This window comes from Gadus chalcogrammus, chromosome 11, assembly GCF_026213295.1.
Source record: "Gadus chalcogrammus isolate NIFS_2021 chromosome 11, NIFS_Gcha_1.0, whole genome shotgun sequence".
Taxonomy (NCBI): domain Eukaryota; kingdom Metazoa; phylum Chordata; class Actinopteri; order Gadiformes; family Gadidae; genus Gadus; species Gadus chalcogrammus.
In genome coordinates, this window is record NC_079422.1 from 18708051 (window position 1) to 18733954 (window position 25904).

The 25904-nt window shown below is 44.2% G+C and overlaps 2 protein-coding genes across 2 annotated transcripts; both read left to right on the top strand.

Moving 5' to 3' along the window:
• The first annotated feature begins 80 nt into the window (after nucleotides 1–80).
• Nucleotides 81–12556, top strand: ice1 (KIAA0947-like (H. sapiens)). The gene is made up of 22 exons (XM_056601476.1): nucleotides 81–625; nucleotides 884–942; nucleotides 1267–1301; nucleotides 1496–1514; nucleotides 1643–1754; nucleotides 2026–2102; nucleotides 2196–2233; nucleotides 2339–2421; nucleotides 2645–2721; nucleotides 2887–2924; nucleotides 3020–3102; nucleotides 3230–3266; nucleotides 3554–3610; nucleotides 3699–3782; nucleotides 3964–4427; nucleotides 4547–7795; nucleotides 8179–8347; nucleotides 8499–8659; nucleotides 9457–9647; nucleotides 9758–9858; nucleotides 10016–10114; nucleotides 10984–12556. Exons 1-22 carry the CDS (start codon nucleotides 536–538, stop codon nucleotides 11178–11180), a joined length of 5520 nt encoding a protein of 1839 aa, XP_056457451.1. The 5' UTR covers nucleotides 81–535; the 3' UTR covers nucleotides 11181–12556.
• Nucleotides 12557–12795: 239 nt separating this feature from the next.
• Nucleotides 12796–22779, top strand: LOC130391375 (terminal nucleotidyltransferase 4B-like). Its single transcript, XM_056601479.1, has 12 exons — nucleotides 12796–13623; nucleotides 13909–14032; nucleotides 15460–15506; nucleotides 15704–15824; nucleotides 16522–16629; nucleotides 16774–16902; nucleotides 17243–17456; nucleotides 17753–17879; nucleotides 17994–18097; nucleotides 18386–18567; nucleotides 19220–19348; nucleotides 19649–22779. Exons 1-12 carry the CDS (start codon nucleotides 12926–12928, stop codon nucleotides 20138–20140), a joined length of 2475 nt encoding a protein of 824 aa, XP_056457454.1. The 5' UTR covers nucleotides 12796–12925; the 3' UTR covers nucleotides 20141–22779.
• Nucleotides 22780–25904: the final 3125 nt, after the last annotated feature.

Here is a 25904-nt window from a genome sequence, read left to right on the forward strand (position 1 = left end):
TGGATCTTGAGCAAGAAAATGATGGATCTTCAGAAATTACATTAAAAATTGGGAATATTGTTTTAGATTATAAAGACTTCATTGAAATTGCCTGCAGATAAACGCAAAAAAGTATTATGATGGCATTTTCAGAAAAAAACAGTTTAGTCCTCAATGACATATCGCCAACATCCCAACCACATAAGTTGCCTGAATCAAAGTATTTAGATTTTAACAATCAAAATACAACAATCAATTTCGTATTATTCAGATTCAAATATTTACTTGCGCCTTTATGAACGTATTTCAATTCGTTGTGGTTCTGCAAAAAGGATCGCATAATCGGTCTGCTGCTATTTTTAACCAGGCATTTTGATAACCACCCTAAACGGGGTCCAAGTAGGGGTCCTCAGTAAACGTGGGAGATGCGAAGACGTACGCGCGGTGTTGTTGACACTTGACAGCGTCTCTATGGAACTCAATAAACGCAAAGGCTTTAGGAAACCCTAAACATTTGTTTTTCTATTAAATCTGGATTTACGCCGAAGCCGTTACCATGATGCCGGGGGAGACTCAATCCAAAGCCGCTCGGATCGCGGCAGAAGCGACGGTCGGAGCTTGCCATAACTGCTCTGTATTGCATGGAGTGAGTTCATACATTTGATTTATAAACTTCGTAAAAGTGAAACCTCCGAAAACTGAGAGCGGTGTGATTGGTAACGCTAAATAATTGTAACGTTATGCATCACATTTTGAAGTTAAATGTTTGTCAATGTTCTGCACTTCCTAACGTGAGTGACATGATACGTGGTATAGTTGGAATGCGCCGCATATCTATTCTGTTTTGTTTTGAACGCGTAACGTTGCGTGTTGTTTAAATGTTATATTTCCCTTGCCGTTACAGAGTTTGAATGAATATGTTGCAACCCTCCTCACGCTGAAACAGAAGATCACTGACTCTGGGTTGGTACATATTTTGTATTCGTAACACACAACTGTCATTCTGCATGCTGACGGTCATTGTGACATCACAACACAACAGTCGTTCCTAGATTGTTTCTAAAGTCGGTTTCAGTCAACTATCGGGGTTGGTTTAGTTTATCTAATTGGTAGATGTTGAATAGCTCAGCAAGATATGTAACTTATTGGATTCATTGAAGATATGGGCTCATAATGTTGTAATCAGGAACCACAACGGTGTGCACCAGGCCTACACGTGTTTACAATTCTATGACATATTGGATGTGTCCATTAAAACCAACATGTTTTTCTTTAACCCCATTGCAGCCAATTGCTGAACGAATATCAGGAGAAGTGCGATGATATCCTTTTTCTGCATACATGCGATGCATATTTGTTGTGACCACACACACACACGTATACAAATACACATACATACACATTTGTCAAGTCAAGTTAAATTATTTGATTGTTATGTTGTACATTTGACACACGTCAAACCTGTTTTTTTTGTTTTGGCAAAATGTATACGTATTGTTCCTTGACAGTTTATTACAGTTTCAAAGATCACAAAGGTATGATAAAGTATTTCTGTCCACAATATACCTGTGTAAATAAATGCTGTGTTTTTGAATTCCAATTGTATCTGCTACTATATTTATTTCAATCAAATAACTGATGACAGTATTACTGTTTCGTTCAGTGAAGTGAAAAGGTTCAAGGACCAAGTGAAAGAGTTGCAGGCCAAACTGCTCTCGCTAGAAAAGGAGAAATCATGTTGGGAGTCTGTGCAGAAAGAATTGGAAGAAGCAAAGGTACAGACACTTTGAAATTCTGACATTTGCTGCTCATGTAAATATGTTTATTTCAATTGATTGAAGAGAGCAATGTTGAACATAGTTCAACGTTACTTTTCAAGTATATTTGTTTTCTATTTTTCTTGTCTTGAACAGTCTCAGTATGGCATCTGTTGCCGTCTACATTGTGTATTGTTCACAACCATTTATGAAAAGTCTACTTTGTATTAGTTACATCTAGTTTATATTTGTAAATCAATTCATTTGTTCCTGTTCTTTTTGTTTACAGAAATCTCTGAGGACTTACGCTCAGATGACTGAAGAAATGGAGAGACTGAAGGAGAAAGGCGTCCAAACGACAACAGAGTAGGACATGAACTCAGACTCCAAGTAGATAACAATTGGCTTTATGAGTCCTGTTTGATTTTTTATGTTCACTACTTTGTTTCACATTCACAGGAATGAGAGACTGCAACATCAAGTCAAGGATATGGAAGGTATTTCATATTAATTTTGGCTTGTTCTGTTTCATTATAGTTTGGCTAATTGGTATACTGCTATTAAAAAAGATCTTGTGTTTCTCCAATCTTTTAAATATGCAGACAGGCAAGAAAAGCAGAACCTGGAGAATGCACAGCTCAGAAGAGAAAGATCCTCACTTGAAAATGATTTGCTGAAAACACAGGTAAGCCAAAAAATTTACCACTAAAGGCTGTCCAACAGATTTGAATTCTTTGTGAAATTCAATATTGCTTTAAAAACAGTTTCTTGGAGATTTTCCAGTAGCTTAATTACCTCGATTGTAGCTTTATTTTCTCCATTGTATCAATTATGGAGATGTCAGTAGTATCCTAAGACTCTGCATAGATCGTAAGATATCTTGATCAGTTGTGCTCACAAACTTCTAGGCTTCATTGAAGACCTCTCAGGCATCAGCAGATAGGGTTGAAGGCCTGAGAGAGGAGAATGCCAAGACTAGAACCATGTAAGTACAAAACACAAAATGACCCCTCCCAGTTGGTTTGCCTTCCGCTTTCCCTACCAAACATTCAAAATGCAAATCGTTCTCCTCGATAACGTCGTCAGAGAGACTTGTTACCAGAAATGTAAAATCCAAATTAATGTGGGACATTTCTGTTCCCTTCACCAGCAATAGCAATCTCGAGGATCAACTAAGGCTGTTTAAAGGTTGGTGTTTCAGTTTTCCTTTCAAAATCTGCCGATCAAACTAGAACGTTTCCTTACATTTCCAATCCGAACTGCTGTTGTTTCCTCTCGCTCAGAATCTAATCACAAGCAGACTCTTCATATATCTCAACTAAATAGAGAAAAGGGTCTACTGGAGAGGAACACGCATGACCTTCAGGTACTGTGATGGCGGACTCTCACAAAGAACTCTTATGTATTTTGGGACTTTATTTTCTTCCAATTGACTTCAGAAATTGTTTTGTCTGATAGCCGGATTAAATGGTGTGGATTGCATTGTATTTCAGGTCAGATTGCTACGATTGGAAAGAGAATTAAATAAAGGTAAGAATCACACAATTCTCTTTAAGTACTGATAGTAATTTAAGTTCTAAATCATCCATCCTTTAAGTAAGTTGTGGATGAGCAATGGGATTTAAACAATGTCTACAATCTTCTGTTTAACCTAAGCAAGCAGTAATGTTTGTGTGGACTTTACAGTGAAAGTAATGAATTGGACAATTACTCATTTTGAAAAAAACATACACATTCACACACAAATGTCCCATTTGTCTTTCCTTGGCAGTCTCTTCTTGTTCTCACTTTTATTCTTCTTGATTATTTTCTAACAGAATGTAGGAGTGTGTCCACTCAAGTGACTGTGCCACCAGAGCCTAAGGTGGACAAAGGTATGCATTCAGCCTTGGGCCAGATCCAACGCGTTTGTCTTTTCAAGTACATTGCTGCTGTTAAGTTGCTGCTTTGTGTCTTCTACAGAAACGGTCCTTCGGCTGCTGGAGGATCTGTGGACCTGTGTGAACCCGCAGACCCAGCAGCCTGCAAGGGCTTTACATTTGGCAGGTAATGCGTCTTTAAAACTCAGCTGAACACTAAAGGTGTTATTTGTCAGGCAGAATGTTATTTAAATAAATTTATTAAAAAAATGTCCTCCAAAGCGTCTGACGGCGATTTCTGAGTCCCTCAGGGAGCGACAATGCAGTAATGTTCAGTCCGTCCCTCTCTTCCCTTTTGATTCCTTCAGAGGCCGATGTCAATCAAGTCTCGCCTAGAAACGGACCGCACCAACATGCGGTGCAATGGGGCCGGCCCCAAACTGGTCTGCCCAGGGTGTTTGAGCCCCACCAGTACACCGTACCATCCAACACCTCTTCCTTAGCAGTAAAGGCCTCTTCTTCACCAGTGAAGGCCTCTTCTTCACCAGTGAAGGCCTCTTCTTCACATGCGAAGCCCTCTTCTTCACCAGTGAAGGCCTTTTCTTCACCAGCCCCGTCCACTGCTCCGCAAGCGGCCCAGTGTCTAACATCTCCAAACCGCGTGGGAGGCCAGCAGAAGATGGACTCTCCTGCCAAGGGAAAGCGGCGCTCCAAAGCACAACACCAAGGGGAGAAACCGGGCGACGACAAAGGTGACAACTCCGCAATCCTTGACGAGCTGGCGGAGTTCCTGAAGCCTCTTCCAGCCTGCATATCCCCAATTATGGACATGGTAACAATTCTCTTTCTTCTTTAATTTAGAGCACTTGGTAACAATTGTATTTAAGGGGCAAATAAATGATTTAGGAGTTCACACGTTAATTCTTCATGGTTTTCCGGTTGCCTTTTAAGGAGGGTGACTTGAACCATCCAGAGGGAGAGGCTCATGAGCAGGAGGCTCCGCCTGGAACCCACCATGTTGGCCCTCGAGACGAAGACCCATCGACGGCGCCGACCCCCGAGTCAAACCAGGGTCGGCTCTCTGCTGGAGAGCAAAGCGACGAGGCCGCAAACGCAGCATTTAGCACTGAATGTGACGTCCCAGTTCACAAGTCACAGCCGTGTCCCAACAGCCCTGCACTACCGACGGAACAATATTCGGACTCGGGGATCGTCCATCGACAGGGCCGTGGCGATGTCTCAGAAGAAAACGAGTTCACGACCATGGAGCATCAAGTGTTGACGGCTGACGTCAAGGAGATGGGATTGGCCTGCGACGATGAAGAGATGAACGATGAAGAGGATATACAGGTTGACCAACAGTCAGAAAATGTGCAGTTGATTACGGAGTCGTGTCATATTAGTCCCAGTAAATCGATGGAGTTGTTGGCCACAGAATCGAAAGACACTTCAAAAGAGACCAAAAGGATTATCCCTATGGAAACGGACCTTCACAATCCTCAACTCTGTCACACTGAGGATGCTGGACGACTCTCGGAAGCGGCAGAGTTGCAGGAAGACCAGTCACATGTTTCCGAGATGGATGCCGTGGACAAGACATCGGATGTAATTTCTCCTGATGAAACGACTAGTGATGGGAGTGATGTACTCGTGGAAAACAGCAGCATTGCAGAGTTACTAACTGCATCAGAGGCTCATAACAGCATGTCGGTGGACATTGAAGCCAGTGTGCTGCCAGGGCGAGCACGTCAGGATTCATTAGAGTCTGTCTGTGTGGGAAAGGACCCGCAAGACCTAAGTGTGTTTGGAGCCCATTCTCAATCGCCCAAGGCACCAGCTGGTGCATGCGCCGTCAGTATCCATTGTGCCACCGATGCAAGTGCCGCACAGAAAGTACAGAGCGATAACCCTCTCGACCCTACGCGGGAAGCCGACAAAGACACAATTCAGGAAATTGAAACGACTGAAGAGCCAGCTTCTGCGGCAAAGCCCAATGGGGCTGTAGACGTCAGAATCGGGTCCCCTCCAAGGTCTCCAATTTTGACCATTGGGGATAAAGAGGAAAAGCAACTCCCCATGAAGGATATTACTATTGGTACGAGTCCTACAAAGGCATTAAGTCCTTTGAAGGAAACGGGTCCTGTTGAAGCTACTAATCCTGTTAAGGAAACTAGTCTCATTGAAGGTAATACACCTATGACGGACACTACTCTTATTGAAGCTACTAGTCCTGTTAAGGAAACTAGTCTCATTGAAGGTAATACACCTATGACGGACACTACTCTTATTGAAGCTACTAGTCCTGTTAAGGAAACTAGTCTCATTGAAGGTAATACACCTATGACGGACACTACTCTTATTGAAGCTACTAGTCCTGTTAAGGAAACTAGTCTCATTGAAGGTAATACACCTATGACGGACACTACTCTTATTGAAGCTACTAGTCCTGTTAAGGAAACTAGTCTCATTGAAGGTAATACACCTATGACGGAAACAAGTCAGATCGAAGATATTAATGGTATTAAGGAGACTAGTCTTGTAAAGGAAACTAAGGCCATGAAAGATGGTGGTGCTATAAAGGATACTACTCCCACTAAGGAAACTAGTCATGCTGAAGATAGCAGCATTATTAAGGTTATAAGCCTTATAAGGGAAAATGGGGCTATCAAAGACACTAATGCTATCCTCAATACTAAGCAAACTAGTTCTGTGGAAGATCCTAGTAATATTAAGGATATTAGCCCTATAAAGGAAACCAGGGCTATTCAAGATATTCGCGCTGTCATGGATACTAGTCCTATTATGGATACTAGTCCTATTATGGAAACTAGGTCTATTGAAGTAACCATTCCTAAGAAGGAACCTTGGTATGGCATGGTTACAAGCTCTATAAAGGTGACCAGTGATGTCAAGGATACAAACCCTATAAAGGAAACAAGTGATGTTATGGCGATAAGCCCTAAAAAGGAAACAAGTGATGTCAATGATACAAGCCCTAAAAAGGAAACTAATGATATCAAAGATGCTAGTGCTATTCAAGACACTATTGCTATTCAGCACAAGGTCAAGGTAACTAATAATTCCAGTGCTGGAGCCCAAGATAAGGCCAGAACCTTTGTCGCTGCCTCTGAAGTGGTGCCCAGGGATTTCAAGCACCACATGCCTGCTTTATGTCATCGCGCAGGTCCCCTTTTGAATCCCGTGGCCCCGTCAGAAAGCGCCATAGCAGAAGTCTCGTCCGCGGCGGCTGGCTCCTCTGCGCAGACATCCATCAGGACCCGACTGGCAATGTGCCAGGTCCGCTCAGAGATGGGCCCGCCTCTGCCCCCCCTCCTAACCCCTCTGAGCACGACACCTCCCAAGCTGGTCAAACCCATCAACCCGCGGCACGCCATCGGGAAGCTCTCCTTCCCGTCGCCCTTGAAAGCGCAGCGCTTCTCCAACGTCCCGCCTCAGCCCGGCGCGGCGTGCAACGGCTCACCCCTCTTCGACAGCCCCTCGCCCAACGGCGTCCCGTCGTCGCCGCTCCAGTTCGGCTCCGCCACCCCGAAGCACGCCGTCCCGGTGCCCGGCCGCCTGCCGTCCTCCGCCGTGAGCTCCCCCTCCGGCTCGTCCTCCAGCCCCTCCCAGGAGAGCTCCATGCGGATCCTGGACAACATGTACCCGGACATGTCGGCGCGGGCCCGGACGCTGAGCATCCTCCGGGGTAACGTCGGCCTTGGCGGCTCCCCCGCGGAGAGCGGTGCCGCCGCCGCCCACGCCACCGGCCTCGGACAGATGTCGGGCTTCAAAACGGTCAGCTCCTCGTCCACGGCCTTCACCGAGACTGAGCAGAAGGGCCTGAAGAGGCCCGGGGGCGATCTGCCCCAGCCCAAAAGTGTCAAGTGCCTCCGGCTGGACCGCCTCCCGCGTAGTCCCGCCATCCGCTCCGTGGCCTCGCCCGGTCTAGATGACACCGCTCCACCAGAGTGGTTGCCCGTGGCGGGGGAGCCTCAGAACAAAAGGACCCCTCTGTCGACGGAAGGGGAGGTGCCTGGGGCTAGACGGTCGATAGCCGACTCCCTGGAGAAAATCGTATCGGGCTGCTTCGACCTGTTGCCGGTCATCAAAAGTCACCTGCATGTGGGGAACCTGTCCAAGAAACCCGTGCTGCGGGATGAGGAGAAGGAGGTCATCGCCGAGTTCTCTCGAAGCAAATGGGTGAGTCTCCCTCGTCATTGATGATTATCTGTAACCACGGCTATAAGGGAGGGTATTCAGACTTTTTGCATAGTTAACTATGATTCTTTAACGTGGAATGATATACACGCATACTTATTAATCAATCATTTTGAAGAAGAGATTTAAGGGTCTACAATCGTCTAGAAGCATTCACTTTACCAATATATAATAAAGTGTCAATTTATTAACATGAAATGGTCTGTGATCATTAGGATGGTGAAATAATTCTTTGGGGCCACAGTTTTAAAATTTCTTATTTAAGGAGAGGGTTACTTTTGTGTATTTTACTGCATGCGTTTCTGGGTGCGAGGTACAGATTTTTTTTTTTCTGGCTTTGAGTTGTTGGGCTTTGTTCTTCGAAGTTTACTGCAGATGAACTGCTTTCTGCAATCCTGGGCAAGCTGAAGACTGAGAGGTCAACCCTCAGTGGAGAACACACGCAGGCCCTATGCAGGGTGTATGCCGGGATCTGTCGACAGCGGAGAGACTGGGAGAGAGCTCATATTTTAGTCTACACCATTCTCAGAGAAGGTAACGCACATTGGTTGTATTCTTGAAATAGCACGTGGATATATAGCGCTTTGAAATGTATTGAAATTTATTTCACTCACTGAATGTCACCACCATCGAAGCCTAGGTGAGACTATTGTCGACTTTTTTTTTTATGCTCATATTCTTTCAGATATCCCAGATGCTTCTAAGCTGATCCTGTTTATAGTGACAACATGGCCCTGTGTCCTTGCGCATAAGGGTAAACTCTGCCAGGCCATACACGCCGTCACCAAATTAAAGGCGCAAGGAGCCATCCTCAACTGCCTTTCAGCTTACCTGGACTGGAAAAGGGTAAAGTTACCATTAAAAAAAATATATATATGTGTATATATTAGTGCTGTCAAGCGATTAAAATATTTAATGCCATGGTTAACTCGCGATTAATCGCAAATTATTTTTCTAGGCTAAATATCCCTTGATTTCTTTGTCCCATTAATTCTTCTCATTTTAATTCTCTTATCAACATGGTGAGGTGCTTCGGCTTGCCTTGTGCAAATGTTTTTTTATTGATAACAACATTGGCATATACTGATCAAAACAGGACGATACAAAAAAGGAGCCTATAGTGCAATTAAACGATGAACATACAAACATACTGCCTTGAACATAGCAGTCAGGCTACTGCTTCTTTGTTTTGAGCCAAAGAAAAAAAAAAAGGATTTTTTTTTTTTAATAAAAGAATTGCGTTAATCGTGCGATAAAAAGTGTAACGCCATTAAAATTGGTTTGCGTTAACGCCGTTAATAACGCGTTTAACTGACAGCACTAGTATATACAGTGTGTGTGTATGTGTATATATATATATATAAATATATATATATATATATATATATATATATATATATATATATATATATATATATATATATATATATATTAATTATTGCTTTTCATGGTATACATTATGTAATTTTAATGTTTAATCAAAGTGATTTGGCAACAGCAGCACAAGTCTTCTAGGTGGATACTTCGTAGCCAATGGATTTAGTGTGAAAGGACAACAGCAGGAGCCTTAAGAAATAACCCTGCGGGACACCAAAGTTAACCAGAGAGTGCATCAGTAATTAAAGCTGTGTGCGTGTTTACAGAACCCTCCCTGTGATGTGGAGCAGCTAATCTCAAGAACACTGTCGGATGTTCGCAGTGGGGTGGGACTCTCGTTCACCAAGCACAAGAGGTTCGGGGACGACTTGGGTAGCGAAGCATGGGACCACGTGTTCACACTGGACCTTCTGTGCCAACACAAGAAGTGGACCTGGACCTACGAGAAAGTATTGGGGTGAGTAAAGACATATCGTTCAACATTATAGGGCAATTTCAAGAGAATCGACCGAGTTATTTACAACAAAACCTGAAAAGGAGTGCCCTGATCGTAGTGTTTGTTTGCAGAGAGGAGCTATGGCCGCTGATGAACGGTTGGGTGACTCAACCCACTGATCAACCAAAGCTCATATCTGATATCACTGTCTCCACTGTCCTCCGACTCATAGGTCAGTTCTACCTTTCTTTTTTAATCCACTGTGTTTTTCTGTTAGCTGGCATAACATTTAAAGTGTACCATTTGTAGTTTGGTAAATGACGAGTTTAGGCTCATCAGCGTAAAACGATCGTCACCAAGTCTGCGTCGTTGTCTCTTTCTCCGTACAGGAAGATTAACCCAACAAGGAGTCAAAGAAAAAAGTGTTCCATCTGTGATGACCGTCATCAGTGTCATCAGTACGTTTGTGAGACACTGCAACGCTGAAGGTACATCAAACTATTTAATCTAGCCCTGTCCCTTGCCAGTATTTGGCTTTGGGTCCAAATACCTAAAAGGGTTAACTGAGAACATAACTCTGACATTAATGGGTGATTACAAACTGTGGCTCCCCTTTGGTTAAAATGTAATCTCTGCAGAGAATTGGCATCGGTGTCAGATGCACACGGGGCACTCGCACTCCTCTCAGTTGTAGTGGTACAGTATTTTAGGACTACGTCACTGGGGCGTGAGGGATAGCTGGATTAAATTTGAGATCCAGAGCGTAATCTTAAACTTGGTACGCCCTTGTTCCAGAAACAAAGAAATATAAACCTCTGATAATAACACACTTGCATATGTTTTGCAATCGTCCAATTTGCCGTGAACTATTCCATCCACGCCCGGTTGCTATTGCTGGTACGTTCTTTACTAATGGCTTTAGTTTTATATTTTATCAAATACCCTTTGATAGTTCACAATGTCCTCCATATCAAATCTAAAATTGACCTAGACTAACACATAGAATAATTGAGACTAAGGGCGCATTCACACTACCTCCATCGTCAACGGATATCATTGACTTTGCATGGGACGCTCTCGAAATGCATTGTGGGTCCATACATTGCCTCGGCCCCGTGCCTTGCGTCAAAAAGTTTAACTTTTCAGGCAGCGACGGATCCGTCTGCCAATCAGATCGCGTTATGCAAATATACGCAAATACACTGTCCAATGAAATCACCTTTGTAATACAACCCGGGAAAACGCATGAATACGTCAAAAAGCCCCCATCCATCGACAGACGCATGTAGTTTGAATGCGGCGTAATGCATGAATTAATAATGAACGGAGACGTGCTATGATTGCCTCAACCGTACAGGGGTGCCCTGGGAGGTCCAGCTGGCGGCCGTCTACTGCCTCTACGACCTGTCTCCGAGCCACCCGAAGCAAGCGCTGGACGCCCTGGCAGCGTGGAGAGGAGACACAGCCCACAGCGTCCCACCGTCGGTCACCAGCTGCATCAATCAGATAGCGTCTGTCTGCAGACAGGTCCACAGCTTAAAGAACGGAGAATAAGGCATGCACTGACTGCGAGAAACTATGTCCTGGTGGAAGGGGGTTGGGAGGATTTTGTTGTTCTAAGTGATAATAGGAAGTAAAGTTTTGTTTAGTGTTGCTGCACAATCTTGGTAAATGTAAAAAAATATATCTAATATGAAGTAGCATGCAGGCACAGTGATGGCAAAGCAATGACAAGTATAATTTGAATATTGAATATTTTTCAAGTTATTTGAATCACTTGCAAACTAGAATCCTAAATCTTCCATGACGTCTAAATGTTCAGTCACTGCATAATGAGCTGTGTAACCTCAGCTGGGCAACTACTCAGCCAATCAGCTGCTAGGTATGGGTTGACCATTCCAGTCAAAGGAAACTTCTGTTGCTTCAATCGCCACAACGGAAAAATTAAAATGGCACTTGCATGTGAACACTTTGAAAGTCAAAACCGTTTTTACCTTTGTCAATGGTGTCTTCCAATTCTCAGCAGGTTTAAAACAAAGCCATTGGCTCTTCTTAATTTATCTTGTAAATATAACCCAATTAGAATATTAAGACTTTATTTTTTTAATATCTTACATATTTTTTTGTGCACTTTCATTCTTGTATTTGTCTGGCTAATTTTACACACTGCCTAATTGTTCCTTGCTCGATGGGTTCTGCAGACACCATGCACCCTTCTGACGTGCTTTGGATTTCTGTTCTGTTATGAACATATCACTTTTATTACTTATTATTGTACAGTACACCAGAGTAAAAATTGTAGGCTTGGTTAAGTAAAACCAAGTAGATGATGAAAATATGATAATATATCTGTTGTAAATATGGAGTAAAAGCTCCGATATGATTTTATATTTTCACATTAAACATTAAGCTGTTAATGGGTTGTGTTCTCTGCATTACTCTTATCTGACAAAATAACTCGCAATTAATATCCTACCTTACTATCCAACATACTGAATGAATGACTCAAAACCTTTTTACTATAGCGTGTGAACTCCTTAACTCTCACATCCATACACGTACACAATTATGTCACTAGACTATTACATTTTTTTCCCAAACATACTCAAAAAACCTTCACACTTTACACTGCAGCAACACTTATTCAAACTTTGCTCATTACGTGAACACTTCCAAACAATGACTCAAACCTTATTTATTTTTAATTATTTATTTATTCATATTTGTATTATCAAACCTCAAGATCCCCAGTACAACCATACGCCTAGCAGAGCCTAGCAACCACCCTGTACGGTGTCTTTTTCTTCCGTTCACAACCGGCGGCTCGTTAGGCCGGCGGGTGCAGTCACGACGTTACATGGTTAGAAAAATACCATAACCAAGCTAATCACGAGCAATAACGCAACGCGACAAGGTATACGTGCGACAATACACAGTCACGAAAGCCCGGCCGATGATATCTGTATCAGTACAAACAAAATTAGCATTTCGTTGAGGGTGGAAATGTAGTAGAATGATATCGAGTAGTATCATTAAACGTTGAGATTTGACATGTTACGTCCCAGTGGCCAGCGAACCAATCAGTGAGGGGGATCGACCGCGTCACGTCCTGGGAAAGGGGTGTGTTTAAAGGTTTAAATCCCACGGACATGCGCCGTAGCGTGTCCGTGCTGTTGGGTGCGCCATATTGGTTTACAGGGGAGTGGAGTTGGGCAAGCTGCGTTCAAATCAAACCAATCAAACCGACATGAAGCGGTAGTACTCTCTGTAGGTACTCATTTCTGCTAATATCAAGTTCAATGGATTCCAGGAGCGCTTGGATTCAGCCGGAGCAGAAGGCCTCTACCAATCCCCTGTGGATGCACATTTGGGAAACGTCTCAGGGATTTCGGGACAACTCCAGCGTTCACAACCTACAGCGCGACTGTCGGACGCTGAGCGGAAACTCGTCGGCCTCAAACAGTGAGTTCTGTAAAAGCGTATCTCCGTCATCAGGAGTTGTAATTGGGAAGCTGGCGAGGCAAAGCAGCGAGGCGGACAGCGGCATCGGTAAAAAGGGCTCTTCGTCGCCGTCCTCCTCTCTGGACTCGGAGGCCGAGGGGTCCTCCTCGCCCTCCGACTCTGTGTCTTCACACGCCGACAATCTTAACTTGGCGGAGGAGGTGAAACTGTTTTTACACTACGGCGAACACGAGTTCAACGTGAACAATCTTAGACAGCAGCAGCAGCAGCATCTTCCTCCGCCTTTTAATAATGTGCAGCAGCAGCAGCGTCATCGTCGCAGCATGCATCTCTCCGGCAGCCACACCCCCACGGGAATCAAAACCCACCACCAGGCCAACAAGCACCACCAACATTCCTCCGGGCGCAGGAGGCATCTCAACCGGGCCAACACGTTCCATGGGCTCAACCATTTCCTCTCCAGCAGCTGTAATGGGAATTACACGGATTCGTGTAGCTTATGGAAGACCAGGCGGTACAGCCCGGGTATAAATGGGTAAGGAGTGATCGTGTGTGTGGGGTTGGGTATGATTTCTGTCCTCACGTGTGCATTGCCGGTGTAAGCTTGCATAGGTGTACTTGGACAGTTCCATTATTGAACTTAATGATGGTAAGTATTGGAAACTGGATAGGCAAATGTTCTGTTTAGCCATGCATGTCAAACAAATTGCCTTCGTACGTTCGTCGTAGTTCTTCCTACGTCAATGTTTTTTTGTTTTTTTTCTCCCAATGCACGTGAACATTGTGGATAATGAGTTGTGTCATCCTTTGCTCTCAACAGTCTTCACGAGGAGATAGTGGACTTTTTCAACTTCATGTCACCGCGCCCAGAGGAAGAAGCAATGAGGAGGAATGTGGTGAACAGAATTGAAGGAGTCATCAAGGACTTGTGGCCCACATCCCGAGTGAGTGTCATTAGGCAGGCTTCCGACCAGGAACCTTGGCGCTTATTCAAATCCATGTCAGATGGCTTGTGTTGGGCTTCAGGCGGTTTTACTCTAAATAAAACCACTGCGCAATCATGGAGTCATTGCCTAGTGGAACTTTGCTAATGTATGCATAGAATTGCATAATTAATAAAATCCATAGCAAGGCCAAGCCCTCGGTTAAAACTAACCAGCAGCTCTGACTGTTTAGAAGTTTCATTAGAGGGAGAAGGACCTAAACCTTATCTTTACTACTTATCTTTACATTCATTTTAAGAACATGAATGGATATAGCTGCAGGGCCCTTAAAGATATGAGCCAAGACTTGTATTTGAAGACTGAGCATTTAAATTATTTGATTATGGTATAGCCTTATAAAGCTTGGGTTCTGCCCTTCATGGGAAATGTTATTTTTTTAACAATGCTTTGACATTACAATTTCTCAAGTCTCAAACCACACTAATTATCTCATTGCTTCATGTACAGTCAATTCTACACAATTCAATCTTCACACTCTCATCGCTACCATTCTCTCTTGCCTCTAGTTGCCTCTTCCACTAAACATTTTATTTTCATCCAGTCCACTTTAGTTACTTTGTAACACACACCAAGGCAAACCAGTCAAGGCGCCCTCTTTCCATAGTGTATGTCGGCAATGAAGTGGTTTAGAGTCCATGTTTGAAATGGTCTCAAAAATGCTCTGAACACAAGTGTTAATTCTTCAGTTGTATTAAAAAAGAAAAGTTGTCTGAATTACTCTTATTTTATGTTTCTCTAACAAGTTATTGGAACGGCCAATGTCTGAGCAATTCTGTTATGTGTGGGTAAATTGTCGGAGTTGTGTGTGTATATTAATAGCCAGTCTTGTTCAGCAATCTGTCTGGCTTTCCACCACACATTAAGGCTGGTTTACATTCTAGAGCCAAACACTGCAGACCCACGTAAACACTGATCCATGAGAACTTGCACGATGTATACGACTCGCACTTTGTATACGACAAGAAGTATATACTTTCATTTTGAATATACATTTTTTTTGTTTACCAATTCTCAGTGCCATGTAAGAATATGGCTTACTGTTTGAGCCAATTGTGTACTTGATAATCTTGCTAAACTTCAGGTTTCCATAAATCTTAATACGTGATGTGGATATTTGGTCAATTCAGATTATTTAACAATGCGTATCATATTAAACGTGATCAAAAACAGTGGTCCACATTTCTACAGACTGATGTTGGCCTTTCTCCAGGGCCTCTAGTTTGTGTGACAGTATATCCAAAACTTAAGCTGTTACTAACTTTCTTTCCTAATGAATCAGCCCTCCCGAATGGCTTAAAGTGTGCTGATTGTCTCAGTGGATGTAAATTATAGCTGCATTTCAAGAAACTGTTGTGTTTATATTATAGGTGGAGATATTTGGCAGCTTTAGCACTGGTCTCTACCTCCCAACAAGGTACGTCTAACGGCTCTCTATGAATTGATCATGCTTGCTTCTTTGCTGATAGAACGGCCAGTTTGTCCACCATTTGCAAAATGATCTATACTAATGGTTGACATCCATTCATTGACCCAATAGCATATTAAACAGGTCTAGCACAGCCTGTTAGTCAGTATCTAATATCTTTTGCAACTATTTTTCCCCCACCCCAGTGACATTGACTTGGTGGTCTTTGGAAAGTGGGACACCCCTCCACTCCAAGAGCTTGAACAGGCCCTAAGAAAACACAATATTGCTGGCCCGCACCCAATCAAAGTCTTGGACAAAGCAACGGTGAGCGGCACACTTTTTCTTCTTGGCACGTGATTGCATGTATTTGCAGAAGGTATACCAGCTCCTATATGGAAGAATATGAGCTGGGTGCCGTGTTTTGAAACGGAAGCGCTGTAGCAAGGAATTCTCCAGATTAAAGTTTGGGGACAACGCTGTATACGGCCAGGTGGCAAACCTTACCTTGTCGGTAAATTGGTCACTGCGGCTGATGGTTAACAGACTAAGAATCGTGCAAATTAAATGTGCCTCATGTATACTAGTTTCGAGCCATTTATCTCCCCCCCCCCCCCCCTCATTTGGCAAGCACTTTGTTAGGATTATGCTATGTCTGTTGCACCACTAGTTGTGTCGTTGATTGCATGAATGTTGATTGAAACACTTCCTTCCTAGTTCTACCTGCCTCTATAAGAGGGAATGATTTCTTTAACATTAAAGGGCATTAAACAGTGGGAGTAAAGTAGTCTTATATGGTCGTAATCAATCTGATTTATATGTCGTTTCTGTAACTGCTTGTGTAGACGTGTCAGATTAATCAGACCTTTTTTTTTTTTTTTTTTAAACACTCCCATGCTGCTCCACCATTACTCTTGCAGAAATGACCTCTGGTCGGTCATTATGATGAGACTTTCACAGAGAATACTGTCAGTTATTTAAATCCCCCCCCCCCCCCCCCCTAATGTCTCATGGCCTCACTCAGGTACCAATCATCAAGCTGACGGATCATGAGACGGAGGTGAAGGTGGACATCAGCTTCAACGTGGAGACTGCTGTCAGGGCTGCACAGCTCATCAAGGGCTACCTCAAAGTAAGTGCCCCCATACGAAGCTTGTTCATTGAATACGTGTTTTGTTTTGCATTTGGTATCAAACCTGACTCTTAAACGAGCTGTACTCATCCTGGTTGTCGGGCATTCTTTAGTAACTGGCCTTTTTCTTTGCTCTGCCTGCAGCGGTACACTGTCCTTCCCCCCTTGATCTTTGTGCTGAAGCAGTTTCTGCTCCAGAGGGATCTGAACGAGGTGTTCACCGGAGGCATCAGCTCTTATAGCCTCATACTGATGGCCATCAGCTTCCTCCAGGTACACCAGCGTGCAGCCACCACCGCATCTTGTAGCAAGTAATCAAAGGCGAGCTACAGAGCTATTCCCTGCAGCCATGATGTGGAGCTATATTCAGAATGCTGCATTTCATTTATTCAAATCACAGTTAAGTTAATGCTAGGATTGCAGGTGGAAGCCATTTAATAAAGTTTCACGAGTTGAATACCAACTAATTTTGAAGGGGCTAGAATATCAAAATGGAAATTCCCATTGCAGAAAATAAACAAGTTACACTCCTACCTTTTTTTATTTTTTATTTTAATGTAAGATTATTCAAGCGTTATTTTCAATTAAACATCTCCGCTCCTTTCTGTCCCAGTTGCACCCGAACATTGACACGCGGCGCGCCAACATCAACCTGGGCATCCTGCTCATTGAGTTCTTTGAGCTGTACGGCCGCGACTTCAACTACCTGAAGATGGCGATCCGCGTGAAGAACGGCGGCACCTACCTGTCCAAGGAGGAGCTGATGCAGTCCATGGGCAACGGCAGCAGACCCTCCATGCTCTGCATAGAGGACCCCGTGCAACCGGGTGAGAAGGCCGCAGGACATGGTTGAATGTTAAATGCTAGCCGCTTGTGTTGCATCATTAGTTAATTCAGTGTCGTTCACAACACGACTGTGGAATGACGCCAGCAAGGGGATTTGCATGGTGTGTCCCGAAACGAGATGAATTGGTTGAATTTGGTAGAGGTTTTTGCATTGCCAGTGCACCTGGTTCATTCAACGGCAGGCTTTGAAAAATGATGTCTGGCTGATTTTGGCAAAATACACTGGTCGATTTTTATGAAACTGACTATTTGACCCAATTGAACATTGTCTCGGCAGATAACGACGTGGGCCGGAGTTCGTACGGCGTGCTCCAGGTGAAGCAGGTGTTTGACTTTGCCTACATGGTGTTGAGCCACGGCGTGTCCCCCCTGGCACGGGCCTACCCCAACAAGGAGCACGACAGGTTGGTCCCTCTTTTGACGCCCTAGTGGCCATGCAATGTCGGGTCACCTCGCTGAATATCTTTTAAGTCAATGACCGAGATGCCAACGTCTTGTGTCTGTTTCTCTGCACGCAGCACGTTGGGGCGAATCATCAAGGTCAGCCAGGAGGTGTTGGCCTACCGGGACTGGACAATCAAGAAGTGGGGTGCCAAGCAGTATTCGAAACTGGAAAGCCATGGTAAAGTTGGGTTGTGTGATCAGTCGATGTGTAATCAAAGTTAATAAGGGACCATCTATCAACAAACTATGTTTGTAGCCATGCAATTGGAGATAATTTGTTGTCGTTATTTGCAAGTTAAATTATGCCGCTTCGAAAAAATGCATATATCAATTGACCGGTTATTTTTCCTGGACTTGACGTCATCAATTTGCAAAAGGGGGAAAAAATAAACAGTGTATCCCACACAGCTTAATGTTAAATTGAAATGCAAACACAATGTCCATTTACTATTCATGTCTTCAATAGGTATCGAGAGCTGCGAGAAGGACCTCGCCCGCCTAATGCTGGCCTCCCTAGACGACCAGCGGGACTCCTCGTCCCCCGACAGCTCCGACTCGCCCTCGCCCTCCCCGGTCTCCCTGCCCAGTCCCCAGCACTCCTCGTCCTCCTCCGCCTGCTCCCTCTCCTCCTTCTCCGGCAGTGACGTGGTAAGGGCCCGCGCCGTTGTTCGCTCCCCCGAGAAAGCGCTTTGTACTCGCATTTATAGAAATGCAAATCAGTGGCGCAGCGTTTTGCCAGCGGAAGGCTATCCCGGGGAGAGTCCGTTTAACCCAGTGCAGACCTAGAAAGTGTTGGGCTGCCCTCTTCCGGTGTAAAACTGCCTTACTGTCGTTTGAAGATATCCGTCGTGCATAACTGTCACGGCTCGACTGCAAGTGATGTCTGGTTCGTTTTTGCCCTCGCTTGTTCCACAACCACGATTAACGAGGTGCTTTCTGCCGTTTTAACGGTTAAATTAAACAGAATTTTATGCAGGTTGTGTTCAATTGGCCATGGCCCTTTTTAATTCCAGCTCCTGTTTTTTTATTTTATTACTACCGTTTTTAGGGTTTGCATCACTACTTGCTCCTAATCCACTTGCATGTCTCCCGTTTTATCGGGTTATTTTATGCAGGTTTCTTTTTTAGTGCTAATGCTTTCGTTTGCTGTAAACGTGGGAGTGGAAAAGCAAGGATCCGATTTAAGACTTAACAGGCTTGCTGCGCGGTATTGAGTGACTCTTTAAATCCTCTTTAAATGTTTTTCTTAGACTTGCTTACACTTTCTCTCTCCCCCCTCCCACTTCCTCTCCCCCGCCAGGAGTCGGACTCTCCCCCCAGCGGCGGCTCGGGCATCCAGCTCCACGCCCTCGCGCTCTCCTCCGTGGTGCAGCTGGCCGCTGACCTCCATGCCAAGCATCCCGCTGGCTTCCTCCCCGCGGCACCACAGGTGGCCACCCCCCCTCTCCACCACATCAAGGGCTGCGCGGGAGTACGCCAATTACACCGACTCCCCCAGATTACACTTCTGCCCGCTCTATTTAACTTGATGACTATCTTGACTGCTTCATCCTCAATTGACTGAGAAATGGGTTTTTCGAAGGTGACTGTAAAATAATATAAAGGCCACTGGGGACGCGTTGGCTTACTGGAAGTCCCAGCCGTTCTCCCTGTGAAACCGGAAGAATCCCTCCCAAGTTGCCCGTCTTGTGTCTTGACATTTCGTCTCTCTTGCGTCTCTTCTCCCCAGGTCCACATCTCCCTACCCGGCGGCAACCTGGCCTACCCCGCCGTGGTGGACGGCCGCTTTTACCACGAGAACTCCCCGTCCATCAACGGCGTCCACCGCCAGGTGCAGGCCCATCATCATCATCATCAGCAGCAGCAGCAGCACCATCATCATCATCACCCTCCTCCTCCTACGCAAGTGCCCCCGCCGGGGGACCCCTCCAGCCCGCTGCCCAGCCCCCTCCGCCAGCTCCACCCGGGGCCCACGCCGCCGGGCCTCCAGGGCTACGTCCTCCGGCGGGACCCGCAGGGCGACGGCGGCGGCGAGCCGCTGCCGGGCACGGTGGTGCAGTGTCAGACCTACGGACCCGGCCACTTCACGCACTGCTTCGTGTCCCAGACACACGCCGCGGTGGCGGGGCTCTTCAAGGCCCCCCCTGCCCACCAGCAGCAGCAGCAGCAGTACGCACGGCAGCCCTGGAGGAAAGGGAAGAGGTTCAGCGTGCCCCCGTGAACCGAGGCAGACGGCACATTACATGGCGTGCGTAGTTTCTTTAGTTGCTTTTGAGGCGGGCTCCGTCTGAGCCGTCCGAAGTCGAGTCCATCCTTGGGTCTTATTGTAGAAAGCCTGTTATATTATTTTTGGTTTTTTTTATGGCGCTCTACACCACTTGAATCTCACTGGTCTCGAATGTAATTCCAAGCTCCCTTTTTCCCTTGGCCTGAAAGGTCAGTCAGTGGGAGCGCCAGGCGACAGCAAGTCCTACACGGGGAGTCAAGCCGGAACGCCAACACCCATGGTGTGGTGGTCCTTTTTGAAGTCATACCAGGGCTGGTTTGCCGTCATCATTCGGTGTAGATCGATTCGGTTATGCAGAAGCCACTTGTTTTTCGATATCTTTTTGGTGTTTTTACTTTGGTCCCAATGTACACCAGCAAGGACTTCAAAACAAAAGCTACAAAGTTGGCGGCGTGTTCGGCCTTGGTCCTCAAACCAGAGCCTTCCTACGCTCGCAACTGGCCGCTCGCTCACATTGACAAAAAGGGACTGTGAATCTGCCTTCCCAGGTGTCCGAACCTCGTGGTCGGACATGGTTTGCGAGTATAAATATGGAACGGGTTCTCCTCACGAGGTCTTCACGACGGAACGACCAGTTTCTTGTAGTTTCGAGATGCTTTCGCAGTGTTCGAAACGTAAGTAAACTCCGGTTGTGTTTCTGAATAGGAGGAGCCTCTCTAGCGCTTTATTTTTTTTCTGCGCTGTTCTAGTGTAAAGTATGTCGGGTCTCCTGAAATAAGCTCAGATATCTGCCATGATGTGGCTTTGGGAACTAATCGAAGCTGGACAATTCAAGTGAAGATTTTGTAGTTTCTTTTTTTTTTTTTTTGTGACCCGAATCAAAGCACTACCTTCCTACCTATGCAGCACAATGCTGACTAGGCGTTTTTCTCGCGTAGCGGCACAAAATGGACGACCTCTGAAGTGCTTAAACTGTGATGACTTGTTTGAATGTACAGCTTTTATTTTATTTTTTTGTATGTCGCTTTTGGTCATTATTATGTCTTTGTGTTTGTGTGTGTGTGTGTGTGTGTGTGTGTGCATCAACTTATGGTGCAATTTTCTGTATCACTGAGGAATTATTGTTTGTTTTTTGTGCACTATCAATATTATGCTTTATGGGCTGTAGACATTGCCACCTTACCGTTACAGTATATTGCCTTTTATTTCTGTATGTGCAATAATGACCAGATTTTATTTAATTTATTTCACATTTGAGTTTTATTTTATGGGCCATGATCGGTGCAATAGTTTTAGTCCTCCAAGGGACCCATGTCCATACCCCGGGTAGAATGAGAGCGGGCACATAGCGACAGGAATCTCATGTGCCAAAAAACCCACATTACCATGCCAACTTTTTACACCCGTGTGTGTTTTGCCATCGCACCATCACTTGAACTCATTGAACTCATTGCCAACTGCCTATCCCAAGTACCCCTGCTCCGACACTTAAACCTTTCACATGTACGTTTATTTTTTGTATCCGTTGTTGTCGTCCTTTTTGCGACATTGTTCTTTGTGCTTGTGTTCTTCCGTCCTCAATGTGACCTTTTTTCCGTGGGAGTTGCTGACCGAGGAAAAAGTGTCCCGATCATTCGTCTTCCGTTGTCATTTTGAGAGGTTTTGGTGCTACTTATCTGCCAAAGTGTCTTAGGCCTTGTACACCCGCCCCCCCTTGCCTAATGGATTTCAGTTAAACCGATGCATTTAGTCCTTTTTTTTTTTTATAACTGACCAAATTCAATAATTTTATTCCTTCAGTTTATTCCGTATATGTAGTCAGAACTGTCTATTTATTTATGTACACACTGCCTTTATTTAAAACAAACGTTTTAGCTTGGTCTTACATTTTCACAAATGGCTTTTGGTGTTGGTTTAATTCACAAATTGACTATTCTATTTTTTTTTCAGTCAGACATTCAGAATCATGTGACATTCCATTCATTTTTTTGCCCCCTCCCCCCACTGCCTGATTACTAGATTTGCTGAATGACTTATTGAATGTGTTTAATATCTGCACCATTTCCCAGGGTTGTGTCCTCTTGCCAACATGCCTATCTAGAGAATTCACACACAACACAAGATTAGAAACCCCTTCTTTCCCTCTGCTTCAAATGGACCTCTTTAAAGAAGGGAATGAAACGAGTTGGGAGACTTGGAGTCCTTTTTTGTTTTTTCCTTTTCTTATATATTTTTTTTTAAGGATGAGTGACTAGTGCGACGGTTGGAACAATGTAGTCAAGTTTTAACGTTTAGTGCCATAATGGACTCCACAGAAACACTGGCAACATGTTCTGCTTTCAACACAACCGGGCTGTGTTGAACATTGCAGTGCCAAGTTTCAACTGTTTTGCCATGAACCAAATCTTGAACCAGTGTCTGTCTGAACAATGTGTGGGTTTGACGTGTAAATGAGTATCATATGGATGTAAACCTTTCCTTTTTAGGCACCATTTTTATGTAATGTTTTCTATTTTTTTAATAAACATTTTAAAACGATAAGTTCACCGTGTCTGTATCATGTCTACATTTGTCGGTTAGGTTCAATCTTGTTACTCAAAGTTGAGTTTTGGCTGGGCTTCTGTTGATGTTCAAAGGGTAGGTAAAACTGTTCAGTTTGGGTCTCAGTGTGAACAGCAGAAATATCTGCATATTAACTTATGGTGAATGCACAGTGGTTTTCTATTTGTGTACCCTAGGTCAAGGGAGTGGGATTGACTACACACTCACACTTGCTCCTATGGAACCCAACTTGTTTTAGAAATGACCTTTACCACCGTGACGCAGGTGGCTTGGATTGTGTTCTTTATTTCGTACTCGTAGGTCAAAGTTCTGCTCCCATTACTTAGCCTTTTTTAAAGGTCAATTGTCCCAACCAAAAAATAAATTTCAGTATTTGTCATTCTTTTGGCTAGAGTCCAAGACGATTGACCTAAAACCACTGATACTTAACATAAAGTATGCAATGGCAAGACGCGTGTAAATTCACAAGGCATTCAATCATCGATAAGTTGTGACTTCCACTTTTCTAGTAAATGCTGACGGATTAAGCACGATATTGGTCAAACTATCGTGCTTAATCAATTGGTCAATGTTTAACATGTCATAACATTATAGACCACACCATTGTATGAATCTATACTATTTTGAATATATTAAGCATGTTTTTCGGTCTAAGGCACGTGGCTCTCTGGGATATTTGGTGGATCTGAGATACAAACTCAAAACCCCATCGGTATGTTTATTTAAAGAAAATACTACTGCAACTAGGACTGCAGCCTTGGGTCTGGGTTAAAAGGTCGTACCCGGTGGTCAATAGTGATGTTTGACCGCATATAATGTTATGGTTTCGACTTTGGCAACAAGTGTATGTAGTCATGAAAGTCTCACTCAAAGGTTTTCTGAAAACCTATAGAGCCCTGTATTTATAGTCGTCAATACGTGTGCCTAATCAGTAGTTCAGTGATGCCTATTGTTATTTTTAAGTCTTCTCTCTAGTCAGGTATGGTACACATCATGCATTACTTTCAAGTCACTAGTGTTGGCCAAGCATTGTCTGAAGAGTTCATGGCAGGAACAATATGATTTCAAACTACTCAAGGAAAAATCTGGTCACCTATGCCTGTTAAAGTTGGGGCTGTGGGATGTTTAACATTTACAAACGAAGTGTCCCGTCCAGCTAAATGTATGAACGGGGTCCTTCTGCAATGTCATTATATCCGTGTGGTTTCTAAACTGTACCATGTCAAATGTTTATCAGCCTTTTCGTTTATCATGGCCCTACGTGTGTATCTTAAAGTAGAACCAGGCCCCATGGCCTTTAATTAAGCGTTAAAAAAAAGCTCTTTAAATAGGCAGAGGGCAGGTGTGTTACCAGCTAACCATATCAGCCAATATTAAGTTAGATTGTGCTGTACTAGTATGTGTTTAGCCTAGAATGCGAGTCATCTAATACAAACCAATGTACAAGTTGTATCAGGAACCTGGCTTTAATTAAACCAGTGTATTTGTTTAGACATTGTGGACCCCATGTGTATGTTTGTCGGAGCCATGCGAAATACTACTCTGGTGTACAATGAGTAATGATAGAAATTAATGAGGGTAATGCTTCTTCCAGCCAGGTGAGGGCAGTAGTGTTGCGTGTCTCTGCATGGCTACGGGAGACTCCCTCCCTTACCCAATCTGTCTCCATCCCCTGGAAGGTTTGTATAAGGAACCAGGCTCGTTCTATTCCCGTTCAGAGATAAAGACACAAAAAAAGTGCAGAGACCCCTATCAGCCATTTCCGTCCAGCTTGCTGAGTAAGGTGCTGAGCTAATTGAGCCGCGAGCATCGTGTCGTCATGATCTACTGTCATTGAGCTGCTGCCTTCATCCATAATTATACTTTAGTGGCGCTCTGGCACTGGGTCGGGTTTTAGTAATATTACTAAAAGCTGTCTCTATATGTCAGAAGAGCACATTAATGTAATTACTGTGCCTGACGAGGCATTAGTGGTTTCTAGCTTCCCTGTATTGTGGATTTGGTCTAGTGTCTTTGTTGCCATATAGCGTCTTATTTGTTTCTTGGTCCAACCCATGTCAGTGTAACGAAACACGTGTATAGGATGGCTGCTAGCCGACCACAGGGTCTACACGATGGGATCTAATTCAGACAGTGGACTCATGAGAAATCCAATTTCAGCGGCACAGCACTCCATCAGCCATCTCCAGCTTGGTGTGTGTGTGTGTGTGTGTGTGTGTGTGTGTGTGTGTGCGTGTGCGTGTGCGTGTGCGTGCGCGCGTGCGTTTGTGTGTCAGCATCTCCACTCAGTTGAGATAGCATTTACTTAAAGAAAGGAACCATTTTTATCCTAGATTTACTGACAACAAAAATATATAAATTCTGTTGAAGTATATATATTTTTCGACATTACTTGGAAGTCAGACCACATCCTTCCATATAAGCTTCTGTTGGTGTGAGGGAGAGTCAGGGAGACATCAGTTTAAATTGCTTGTCACTTGACCATCAAGTCTCAGATCCTGAAGAGGGTGTGGGATATTGAGTCACTTATTTCAAAAAGTGTATTTGCCTCATATACGGAACCTGGGATCGCTACACAGGTTGGTAAATCAAGTAGTGTATTTTCATATTGTTTGCCGTGGGAAAGCTGATGTTTAATTCTCCCAAAGATAACTGATGCATACACTGGACTGTATAATTTTAGGTTTAATTTAAGACTGACACTGTCTACAAATATCAGATCTGAAGACATATGCAAAGACAGGCATTGTCAGGTAAACCCAATCCACGGCTTAACAGAGATTAAAAGGATCTTGACAAGAATTTGGGAATAGCCATTTGAAAATCAGAATTTCCCTTAAAAGCAATGGATGATGAATGCAATAATGCTGGCTGAATGGACACTCTTCAGATTTGCTGCTTTGCTAGACTTTAACTGCATTTATCCCTCACTACTCTGTCATTGTGGCCCACACAGACTTTGTGATCAAAGCTCCAGCCTCAACATCCTAAGGACCTTTTGCACTGCTTCCTGGACCGTGGACGCAGACATCCATGGGCCAGCTCAGAGGTCAGAACACTAAGTAGATAAGATGAAGAGCCATCATGGTGTTTGGGGCACACTTTTGGATCAAAAGAAGGATCATGGAAGCTGTAACAAATGATAAGAGTAGAAAATGGCCGTCTCATTAGGCTGGTCTTAGGGCAGCACCTTGAT